Source organism: Agelaius phoeniceus, chromosome 12, assembly GCF_051311805.1.
Source record: "Agelaius phoeniceus isolate bAgePho1 chromosome 12, bAgePho1.hap1, whole genome shotgun sequence".
In the NCBI taxonomy this organism is placed as follows: domain Eukaryota; kingdom Metazoa; phylum Chordata; class Aves; order Passeriformes; family Icteridae; genus Agelaius; species Agelaius phoeniceus.
The window spans coordinates 12817258-12830110 of NC_135276.1; the positions used below are offsets into that span (position 1 = coordinate 12817258).

The window sequence follows — 12853 nt, forward strand, 5'->3', positions numbered from 1 at the left end:
GTCAGGTACATTGTGTCCACATATGTGTATGCAAATGTCAAAAGTTCCCTTTTATTGGTGTGAAGACCTAAAATGAATTTGCAATCATGTATCATTGAATTTTACTGTGTTTGTGTACACTGTGGCATGTCAAATGCAATGTGTAATCTAGTTTTCCTTTGTCTTTAGGTGTAGGCTATGCAGTGATACTCATAGCTCTTTACGTGGGTTTCTACTACAACGTTATCATAGCTTGGTCTCTGTATTATCTATTTTCATCATTCACATTTGAGCTCCCCTGGACAAACTGCCACAACAGCTGGAACAGCCCAAACTGTACAGATCCAAAACTCTTCAATGCATCAGTGCTTGGCAATGGTACTAAATACTCCAAGTACAAGCTCACTCCTGCAGCTGAATTTTATGAGTAAGTGTTGACCTAACTTCGCTATTTATTCAAAATTCTGTCTAAGGGAGTTTCCTCTTGAAGGTAAAATAGTTTGTGTCCAGCCTCTAGAACAAGCATCAGAAGACCAAGGGTAAAATGGAGCTGTAATGTTGGTCTGTATGCCTGACTTTTGCCTCTGTGATCTTTGGTTTCCCCTGTACTAATGCAGTGCTTGCTACTGAGCAAAATGGAATTGGACAAGACACAAATGTTCTCCATGTGCCACTTTTGCTTGCACCAGCTTTGCTAGGGCAAGGAAACGCAGCAATATTCTGACAGAGGTGACTGCATGCCAAACTAAGATGAATTTGAGGCTTTAAAATAACCATTTGTTCACAGATTTAGACTGCTGCTCTACTCCACAAAGTTTCAGAGCAACAGCAGACCTCTGTTTGTTCCACTGCTTCAATAGTTCAGTGAAGTGATATAAAACACTGAGCAGGAGGGAAGAGCCAGGTTATAGAAAGACAGGCTTTTACCAATGCCTACACAAAAGAGTGTTCTGCAACCTGGGCTGAGACAGGCAAGGGCAGGCTTGAATCAAACCCCAAAAGGTACATAAATTAATAACTGAACTATAAAACAAAGATACCAAACTCTGTATAAATATTTTCATTATGGGCTTATAGGGGAAAATGGGACTTGATTAGGAGAAAGGGGATGAGCATCAAGCTATTGAATCAGCTGTTGAATTAATCTGAATAATGAATCAATTAATATTTCTGTGTTTGGAGTAGAAAGATATTAGGGCACACACCTGCTAAGCAGTTAGTCCAACCTTGTAGAAACAAAGGGAAAACACTGTTACCTTAAATAACCAGTAGGGATCTTGGGGTCTCTGTTTATAGCTCTTCAACATTTGTGGCCACTGTTTTTCTCTGAAGACAGCACTGAAAGATCAGTAGTGATACACAAACTGCTGGCAGGGGTTTGGGTAAACGAAACTCAGGGCTTTGAAAACAAGATGGGGGCTTGAGTTCAAAGGAGCTTACTGAAATGGCAAATAATGACAGCTGTGAAATCTACTGCCCTTACAATAAAAGGCTTAAGTCTTAGTAAAGAAAAATGCAATCCCTACCTTCCTGCTTTGCCTTTTAATTATTTAAAATGGTTCTAAGCAACTTCTGCTATCACATCATGCTTGGGTAATGATTTTGACTTTGTAGTGGGTGAGGTTGTGGTAGAATCAATTAATGATGTTTTGATTTAGTTCCACTGATCTGGGAAACAGCTCAATTAATGATTGTTTGTACACTGAAATAATATGGTCCTTCCCTCATCATGAAAAAATTCAAGGTGCAGTGTTCAGAAGTAAGAACAAAAAGGGAATTTGACATTTCATTTTTGCTTTAATCCTTGAATTTTGCAGCTGTAATTAGGTCACTGGGCCTTGTACTTATTAATGACTAGATTACATTGCAAAAATGAGAAGGGTAACCACTTAACTAAAACACTCTATAACATCTGTTTTCCCAGCTGTAAAAACAGGGAATCACAAGGGGCATTATATTCACTTATCCAGTATTTGGATGAGCTCATCAGGCCCAGCTGTACAGCTCAGGTGTCGACCCAAACTTGTACAAAGTCTCAGTGTATTCACATCCAACCTATAAACTGATCAGAAAACAGCTTCTTTCCTATATCAAATAACCCAATTCATGCTCATGGTCTTCTTACAACAAGGAGAGTTGAATCTTTTGATTATAAAGTTTCATATTTTGTGCCAGAGTCACAAAAGGAAATGGGAAGGGATACAGCCTAAACTTGGCTCTTTGGTTTGTACAGTTACATCAGAACACTCACGCACAAAGCTTTGGCCTTGGTGGGCAGGCTGAGGGGGGAGCAGGGAGACCAGAAACACCAAACATTTACCTTGCAGTTGGAGAGTGACTGAAAAGAGGTACTTCCAAGACAGGGCTCAAGCAGAGAGCTGGTATGATTATTCTGAAAAGACACAGACACTTCTTTTTGGGACATAATTCCTTCACATTAAGCTGGCCTGACCAAGGATTTAGAGTTGATTATTTCCTAAAGCCCTGTAGCTGCCAGAGCTGGCTGCTTCTACCTCCAGCAGCACAGGAATAAACTGTAGGAGGAAGTGGGAGTGCTGTGATGTGACAGTTCATCAAATACTACAAGAAAGGTACCTCAAATTCAGCAGAAATATGCTGGTTGTCACTACTTATATTGAGTGAGAAAAGGGAAAACTTGCAATCTAGGCCAAATCTATCAGCTGTCCAGTATCTGGCTGGGAGGAAAAGCAAAGAGAAACCTCTAAGCCTAAGACTTAGAAGAAATCATTTCAAGTTGCAAATTCCATGACAAGGCAGTGACAGGAGAAAGTTGAAGAGCATATTTGGCTTTTGTTTTCAAGCCTCAAGACCTGGGCAGAGCTTAAGTTTGATGTCCTTCTAGAGAGTTTCATTTTACCAAGTCTGGTTTCAGTTGTAGAGGCTTAATTCAGGCCAAGGCACCACTGTCATGGGGACAACTTCTTACAACAGGAAGGAGCAGGACCTCTACAATACTTCATTAGAGATGCTTGAAATCAGCTATCAAGTATTCATACACTGTAAACTTGGCAAGCTAAAATCCAATATCAACTGGTGCCTTTCTGCTAAGTAATAGCCAGTAATATTCCAGTTAGGAATAAAATGTCAACTCCACATTTCTTTAGGTACACACATTACTTTAATTCCTTCCTCTTCAGTGGTTTGGAATTAAATACAGAAAATGAAAAGAACCTTCTATCCTTTCCACACACGTTAAAATAATTCAAGATAAACCTTTCTCTTTTTTTGGAAGAACAGAAGTACATCACAAATGAACTTCCCCTATCTACTCCATATTGCTCCTATTTTAATACTTTATCTGAGCACAGGCATATTTTATATTTGTTCTCTCCATTTCTGTGTCTGCAAAAAGTCTTTTACCATCCTGCTTTCATTTATGCTGACAATTAAAAAATACCAGTTTGGAGGAACAAAAGCACTATTCTTCTCACAAGGTACTGCACCTGCAAAAAATCACAATCTGTTGTAGAAACAAATCTTGGCCATTTTATAGAAAAATCAGTGAAAATGTCAACGTTATTGGGCTACAGCTATTCCCCTCTGACAATACTTTTTCTCAGGGCTGTAATCCATCCTTTCTGCATGAGAAATTTTACAGGGAAATTTTCATGCCATATTCAGCAAAGGAAATTCACAGAATTCACAAGTCTGCCCAGCTGTGAGCAATTCCAAAAACCTACCTAAGAACAAGGAATTCCCTCACAGCAGTCTACATATTTGTGAAAATCATGTTTATGAAATTTATGAGAAGCATGTGAACCAAGAGCACCCTGAGAAAAAATCCTCACCCTATACAACAAAGGTGATTTTTCTAGACAATAGATTTGTGCTTTAGGGCACAAATCTTCACTGGAAATGCCACCCCAGGCAAAGGCTCCACACGGTTCAGTATGACAGCAAATGGAGTGTTCAGTGCTGTGGACACCTAAGATGCAGGAACCCATCCCCATTAAACAATTGGGAAGCAACTTCTCCCAAAAGAGAAAACACCACTTCAAAAGTCAGCACAAGCAATTCTGCCAAAGAATGCTTATAAAAACTTCAACAGGCAACAAGAACTAATGAGGGTGGATAGCCCTATATTCTGCTAATCACATCTGGCCTTTCCATTCAGCTCTTCTGAAACAGTCAATTTTGCTGTCATGAATGTGCTGAAGTGGGGCACAGCAGCAAAGGAGGTCAGAATTGCTAAGTTAGTTAGAGAATAAAATTTTCAGTGCATTGAGATAAACATTCTCTCTCTTACCATGATTCAGAAAGAAATTTCACCTCCAGTGGGGCAACCCCAGATGTACAGACAGACAGGGAATGAGATCCTGGAAAGCAGTGCCATGAAAAGGGTCCTCCTGGTCCATGGAGAGTTGGACATGAGTCAGCAGGGCCCTGGCAGCCAGGGTGACATCCCTGTCCTGGGGACATCAGGCCATCACAGGCACAGCTGGGCACAGAAGGGGATTGTCCTGCTCTGGGGGGGGGCCTCACCTCGAGTGCTGGGGGCAGTTTTGGGCACCACAATATAAAAAAAGATATTAAGATGTTAGAGAGTGTCTAAAAGAAGGCTGTGAAGATGGGGAAGGGCCTTGAGGGCAAACTGTGTGAGGAACAGCTGAGGTCACTGGGTCTGTTCAGCCTGGAGCAGAGCAGACAGGGGAGACCTCAGTGCAGTTACAGCTTCCTTGAGAGGGCAAGAGGAGAGACAGGCACTGATCTCTCTCTGTGGTGACAGTGACAGGACCCAAGGGAGGGGCCTGAAGTTGTGTCAAGGGAGGTTTATGTCAGATATCAGGAAAAGGTTCTTGGCCCAGAGGGTGACTGGCCACCAGAACAGACTTCCCAAGGAACTGGTCACAGCCCCAAGCCTGACAGAGTTCAAGAAGTGTTTGGATAATGCTCTCAGGCATGGAAGATGTGGACATTTCTCAGAGATGTCCTATGTAGATCTAACAGTTGTACTCAACCAGTACTCCTTGAGGGTCCCTTCAAACTTAGTCTGTTCTATGATTAAGTACAAATAATAACTTATGATAAGCCAGCCAGGGTGCCACTGGTAAATTATGTTTCCCAAAATCTAGTTTGCAGTCCATTACACAGCTCCATTCTCCAACACAAGAGGGAGCTGAAATATCTAGAGAAAAACCCAGATGCTGCTGCATCCCCCTGGCTGGATTGTGGCCAGCACCCCAGGGTGGGGGTGAGGCACCCAGGGCTCACACAAGCCCTGCACCTTGGATGGCTCAGCTGCTCTCCATCTCTGGGCAGTAGGACAGCACTGTCCCAGAGCCAGGATCTCCTTCAGCATTGCAGCTGTGCCTACTCAGAGCTCTTTACAAAGCATCCAGAGACACCCAAGCAGCTCAGACAGCAGCCCTGGGTATGGCAGAGCTGGGCCTGAGCCAGGCTACCCCTGTGGCACCTCATGTGGAGCCGCCCTGCTCCCCCTGCACTGCACCCCCAGCCCTGTTACAGACACCCTGCTGGCCAGCCTGCATGGAGCCAGCTCAGCTCTACAGGATTTGTACCACAAGCTCTGCCTCACTGCTGTGTGGGCACAAACTGCCATGAACACACAGCTGAATGTAAGCTGAATCCAAGCAGTGCTAGTTGTGAAATAAACATACCTGGAGCCTGGCAAACTCTGCACAAAGGGCTCTATCCACATCATGCAGATAGCCTAGCCTTCCACAGGTAAAGGAAAAGCACATTTCATGCTCTGAAGGAAACTGGCAGCAATGATGACTGAGCTGTGGCTGCCCAAATATATAACACAGAAGATGCATGTAGAAGAGCTTTCCAATTGAGCACAATTATCATGCTTCAAATTGCCTTCTAAATTGAGTATGCAATTTAATTTCTATAGATTGCACATTGTATACACTCACAGTTCTTTTAGCATCTTCAGTCTACAATTTGCATTAAGTTTTAAATAATAAAAACATAGTCTAACTACCAGAATAGGGAATATAGCTTGGGACACCTGATCCATTTTGCTGATTCTTAGTTTATGCAAGTTGTTTGAGTTTGATCTCACAAATGTGACTATTAACTTTTAGAAGTACTTAGATGTTCCTAGAAGTACTTAATATATTAACTAACAAATAAATTTGATAGTTAACATACTAGTTTAATGAGAAGTGATGACATTCTTGAATTCTGAATCAATCTGATCCAACACATCTAAAAATTAGATAAATGACACCCTTCTATTGAGCATATCAAATTTCAGCAAGTAACTTTGGCCTCTAATAAAAACAGAAAGAATAAGCTTATAGAGCAGTGTAAACATATTTGGACCAAAAATGAAAATTATGATTGATTTTGGATTGAAAAAATGGGGCCTACTCCAGGACCTTAAATTTTATCTATTTATGCACAGTTTTCTAAATTTCTAAAAAGACAATCATATAAATCTGTCCAGGGATGAATAATACATAAAGTTCCCTAGACAGTACCAGTCTGACAAAACCATTCCAGAGAATTCTACACCTAAAACTCTTCAATCCTATTTTCTAGCTACAGGCTAAATGTGTTGGAGTGAAAATGATAGAGGAATTTTCAGGTCACAACCTTTGGAATTTCTTTATTTCCTGGTTTGGTTCCCTGTTTATGTGCAAATGTTCACCACTTCTGTAATAAAACTGTTCTGAATTGCTCAGAGTAGAGACAAAGCACACATTAGTAACAATCCTTATTTAATAAATGGGAAAGCCAAGACACAGAGAAGAATTTATTAGTTCCAACATTTCCTGTTATTAAAACTATGACTGGGTTCTTCATTTACTGAGTCCTACTGAGCAGCTGCCCCACTGCCTCCTCAATAATTTGGTTTTAGTAGGGTTTATGTGTGAGCACCAAGCAGCTGAGCTGCCTCTGTTGGCTGTTCAGGGTCTGATGCCAAATCAAAGGAGACCCAAGTGCTGCACAAAGACTAAACAGAGTCAGAGGTACTTACAAACAAATCACTGTTTGCAGATTTCTGTGGAGGTGAAGCATTTCCCTTTAGCTGAATGCAGTGTGGAAGTAAGGCAGGAACTGGTGCCAGAGTTCTTGGGTGACTGGGAGGATCTTCCCAGAAGAGAGCACAGGGGAAGAGAGAATGAGAAGAAATTTCCCTTGGGAGGAACCAGAATGTCTGAATGCAGCTTCAAATTGAGAGCCCTTCACATCCTGCCCCTCCTGCAGAGAGGTGGACAGACTCTGGGAACCTGATGTACAATCTCAGTACAAATATAATTTACACTCTCTTACATGGGATGCAGTCTTGGGATAAACCAAGCCCCTCTGCACAAATCCCTGATTTCTAGTGCATGTAGTTTGATTCTTGGTGATGCTTTAATTAAATATTTCTAGAGCTCTGACTAGACTATCAGAAAGCTTAAACAATTTATTTCTCTTGCATTTTGTCCAGTCTAATTAAATAGATCCCTATTCCACTGCCAGCTCGATCTGTTAATGTTTGTTCTCAGTCCTTCCCCCCATAATATTCTCTTCCCATTTTTGCATGTATTTTTCACCTACTTTCATTCTTTTCCCAATAACAACAATCTGCAAGCAAAACACTATTTCTAGTTGTCTTACTACCAATGGTTTTTCCTTTCTTTTTGACTCATTTGAATTCTGAGAGTTTATTTTGCTAGCAGAATTGGGCAAATATCTCTCTATTTATGAAGCAAGGATTGCTTTCAGAAACTTTTACTTAAGACATGCTTTGGACATAATTTGAAGGAATTGACAGAGTACAGAGGCTTCACAAAGCACCTCCACTGACTGCCTGTGATGCCAGTAGGGCTTCTACTGCTGCCATTTCCATTCCTGCTGCCCACAGCATGAGGATGCAAAAGCCTTTTTCCCCCAGTGACCTCACTCTGTTTCTGTGTGTCTGGTGTGTAGGAGGGGAGTTCTGCACCTGCACGAGAGCCGTGGAATCCACGACCTTGGCTTGCCTCGCTGGCAGCTCTCCCTCTGCCTCTTGGTGGTGGTAATCATTCTTTTCTTTAGTCTCTGGAAAGGAGTGAAGACTTCAGGAAAGGTAGAGCTAATATTGTCCTTCTGTCTTGACTACATTCTTTTTCTACTTTAAGAAGTCTCCTAATTTTAGAAAGCAAGAAAATAAATCACTGATTTTGAGGCATTCTCAGGGATCAAACTATCACATTTCTTGTGTGGTATTCCAACAGAAAATTTTATAAATGTATTGTTTTCAATTCAACATTGGTGGTTTCATCCAGAAAATATTTTTAAATAAACAAGATTGTCTTAAATATGCATCTTGTTCTCAGCCAAATGTTCTAATATTTCAATGATATAAGAGACTTTGGTTGTATTATATAAAATACCACATCAAGAGAAATATCTGATGAAAGTCATTGGAAATCACTCTTTGACGTCCCTCACAAAATATCTCAACAGAAATTCTAGAGTTGGATACATCTGAGAGCTTTTTGTACATTTTCATGAAAGTATCACAACATCAGGCAATGACTGCACTTTCTCAGTAAACAACAGAGAGATGAGGAGTAATCAGCAGTCTAACACACACTGTCACTGTCTTCTGTTTGTCAAAACTGTCTCCTACTGGTATCTGTAAACTTATATATGAAAAGATTCCTGACAGGTAACAGCATTTTCCCTCATGTCCTAAAAAGAGCTTCTCCATCAAACCGAATGGACTAAACCAAGAAAATGCCAGCTGTACTTGTTACATATTCTTAAATCTTCTGTAACAGCTGATTAACCTTTGGGATCTCTCTTGTCTGCAGGTTGTTTGGATAACAGCCACTTTGCCTTATGTTGTATTATTTGTCTTACTAATACATGGAATAACCCTGCCTGGTGCATACAATGGAATAAATGCATACCTGCATATAGACTTCAGAAGATTAAAAGAAGCCACAGTAAGTGTATTCTTCTGTTCTCATTCCCTAATTATGAAACATATTGCCCTTTTTACTGAAACTATTACAGCTGACTTCTGAAATTAAATAGCCACAGTTCTGCCTCAGCACTGGTCCCCTTTCTCTGACAGTTTAACATTCCAATACTCTCCCAAACAGGATTATCTTACCCTGTGCCCAAACAGTTCAGATCACAAAACACCTCTGTGAAGGCACTTACAGACCCTAAAAAAGTCCATGCTTTAACTGTGCATGCAGTAAAGAGCAATATCATTATACTGGAAATTGGAGTCATGCAAAAATTTAGTTCTCAAAAGGCTAAGAATTCCCTCAAAAAAAAAAAAAATCTTGCTTTCTGAATCTCTAGCTTAAATATTAACCTAGAAAACAAAAATACTGGCCTATGCAAACCTCGATAAATATACAAAATCAGGACTAACTCACCTAATGAAACTGTGGTACTTCATACAAATAAGATTTTCAAAAGTATGATGTTCTTATCTTACTATTGAAAGTGATGTACATTTCACTCTATCATTGAACATATACAAACCAACCCAATTTGTGGAGTAACTTGGAACTAAGACTTATTTCATACATTGCAAAGCAAAATCTACACCTACAGTCACCAATACGTGAAACTGGCAGCATTTTAGACCTACAAAAAACAAAGACTAGATTAACTCCCCTCTACTAAACTAAAAATAGCATAAAACATTTATAAGACAGTAGTATCTCTATGGATGGGTCACAAGGCCATTCAAATTGTTATAAATCTGAATAGACATCATTTTACTAGAAGGAAATGCATCATCTTGAAAAATTGCAGCTTTCAGAAATGCCTATAGTCTGTCCATAGTTGCACTGTACCTTTCCTATGAATCCTATCTTGATTTTCCTGAATTATTAAAAAATACCTCAAGTGTTATAATACAGACGCATTTTTAATATTCTTAGCCAAAAAAATACATTCCTGGCTTTTTAATGCTAAATTTGAAAGCAGCCATTTCTTCAAAAACAGACCCAGACCCCATGTCTATTTTGGAATAATCCAATCAAACTTCAAATATGGGATTTTCACCCACCTTTGTCACAAGGCAGTAGCCACCCCAGTAATTCACATTTATGCATACACATAAATACAAAGATGTCAAGATGAGTAAAGCAGGTGCTTATATCTTTCTTATATATTTTAAGTGTTGTTTGGAAGTAAACACCACAATTTCAGCTAGATGTCTATGGAGCTGTACTAGCTGTACCAGGCCTCCATAATCACATCTGCCTTCTGCTGCTGGAAGGACATTCTGTGTGCTGCCCTTCCTTGGCTTAATATTTCTGCAGCTGCTATTTAGATGACCCTCAAGTTATTTGTTTCTAGGACTACATTTTTCAAACAACAAAAAGTTACACTAGAATAATCAAAGACTAAAGATCACTTGTGCTGAGAAGTGCCACTAACTGCTTTTTCATGCCAGCCCTTCCCCCTTGGAGACTGATCCTTGCTGCTGCAATAGCCTTGTGTGTTTAATCTTCGTCCTCAGGCTCCAGAGAATAGAATCCCACTTTGTTTCTATGTCAGTGCATGCCCAGATGTGATATATGATTCTATTTCTTCCAAGTGAAGAATCTGACAAAGAAACACCCTAAGTCACAGGTGGTGACCCACAGAGGGCTCTGCCAAGGCTCTTGTGAGAGCCCTTAGAGCACCCTGACCATGGTCAATGTGGGCCCCATTTTTGTGGAGCTACAAACTGCACTGCATAAAAGTTATAAACAGTATAAACACTGAAGAAGGCTGGAAAGACTGATGACTGCCTACTGTAAAATGTTCCTATTTGTTGATTTTTAATACAAATAAAAACAGTATTCTATCATAAAATATATTAGACCACACATTGATCAGAAGATGTGACAACAAGAAACCTGAGCATGAACTGCAGAACCAGCCCTGCTCTCTTACATCCTGCTTGGTTAGAACAAAGAGAATGTTTTGCATTTAATCTTGATTTCTGGTTTCTGTTCTTCTTCCCTTCACCTTGATCTTCCCAATTTGTTTCTTAATCAGCTGCTATGAGCCAAGACTCTTACTCAACAGATACTTCAGCATGTGCTTAAATCCTTTGGGAGTCAACAGGACTTAAGCATGTGCTTAGGGGTGCTTGAATAGTGAGAAAGGGTGAGTACAACTGCACTGCCAAGATACAAAAGAGACACAGAACCACTAAAAACAAGTGTCTTAAGGTGGCAGTGTGCAGATCTGGTTATAGTTTAACAAAATTGATGTTTAAAATTTTCAGGAATTTCATTAACAGCAAAAGTTATCTGAATTTTTCAAAACACAAGAACAAACATAGGAGAATTCATCCCTCTTTCTGCATTCCTATTCACATAAATGCTTTTCAGAGAGAACCACCCTATGTGATGTCAACCTTTGTGTGAAAATAGAATATTAAGATATAGCTGGTATGTAAAAAGAATGAGTAAGGAATTAAGGTTACAGGATTGTTTTGTTGTTCATTGAAAGAAATCTATAAAACCCTGCATGAACTACAATTTGAGAAAATCATATCCTCCCATCCACTGGCTAGCAATAAACACTCCATAGACTGCTCCTCATATTACATTTCAAGTAATCAACTCTCCACAGTTCATAAAATCAAGTTTTTCTACAAACCCAGAGTACCATGAGTGGTTCACAGTGTCCAGCAGGCAGCAGCTGAAAGCATCGATCATCTATGTTGAGAAAAAAGAGATCACCAGCCTAAGTGCTTTCATAGATCATGTCAGCATGGGAGAGGGCACTATCTTCCTTTCCTCTAGGCCAAATATAAAAGTGTAGCACTGAACTCCCAATGCAGAGGGAGCTCATAAGCTGCTCAGATCTGTTAAGAAGTTGCTGCTGAATAGCTGTATTAGATCTGATTTTGTAGAGATGGATGAATGATGAAATCCAGTGCTTTTCATAGTTCTTTCAGAGTTCTTGGTAGATTTAATCAAACATTGCAGATCTCATTTTGAGAAATGTTGAGTATTACTCACACCACTGACTTCACTACTTCTGTTGAAGATTTTCATTTTAAAATCTCTGTGTAACAAAAGAAGAGGGTTAACCAAAGCTATTTTCAGGTTTCTGGTTCAGGAAACCAGGACTGTGGCATTGTTCCTGACTGGATGAATGGATATTGGTAGGAAGGACACTTTAGAAAATATTGTACTTTTAAAATGTCTTCCCTGGTGGAAAATCCTTAAAATTATCAAGCTGCATCTAAACTGAAATTTAATGACTATCACAGAAATAACTCTTTCTCCAACTAAGTGAGAAAGCTCAGAGAAATCTGCATGGTTCTGTTCACAGCACATCTGCCATGCTTCAGCTCCTGAACCAAGAAAGTATCATGTAGAGTGCACTAACAGTCACACAAAGGAAGCTCTGTATGGGAAAGCAAACGTCCTTTAACTCTTGACCCATTAACTATTTTTAGATTTCTGGTTGTACATTCCAAACTAACTTGGAACAAGAGCTGTTGGAAGTGTATTTCTGCCACTCAGGAGAAAAACCCTGTGATCATTTCAGTGCTGGGTGAAATCTCAGAAGTCCCTGTCCCACTGCACAGCCCCCCAGGGCAGCACTGTGTGTGTGTGCACAGCCCTCCAGGGCAGCAGTGTGTGTGTGTGTGTGTGTGTGTGCACAGCCCTCCAGGGCAGCAGTGTGTGTGTACACAGCCCTCCAGGGCAGCACTGTGTGTGTGTGCACAGCCCTCCAGGGCAGCAGTGTGTGTGTGTGTGTGTGCACAGCCCTCCAGGGCAGCAGTGTGTGTGTGTGTGCACAGCCCTCCAGGGCAGCACTGTGTGTGTGTGCACAGCCCTCCAGGGCAGCAGTGTGTGTGTGTGTGCACAGCCCTCCAGGGCAGCACTGTGTGTGTGTGCACAGCCCTCCAGGGCAGCAGCAGTGTGTGTGTGTG

The 12853-nt window shown here is 40.6% G+C and overlaps 1 protein-coding gene across 1 annotated transcript in view; it reads left to right on the plus strand.

Moving 5' to 3' along the window:
- SLC6A2 (solute carrier family 6 member 2) overlaps window positions 1–12853 on the plus strand; it is a 57482-nt gene that overhangs the window by 25413 nt on the left and 19216 nt on the right. The window contains 3 exon segments of the mRNA XM_054640709.2: window positions 169–406; window positions 7888–8026; window positions 8757–8891. Of these exon segments, the coding sequence (XP_054496684.2) occupies window positions 169–406; window positions 7888–8026; window positions 8757–8891 (512 nt within the window).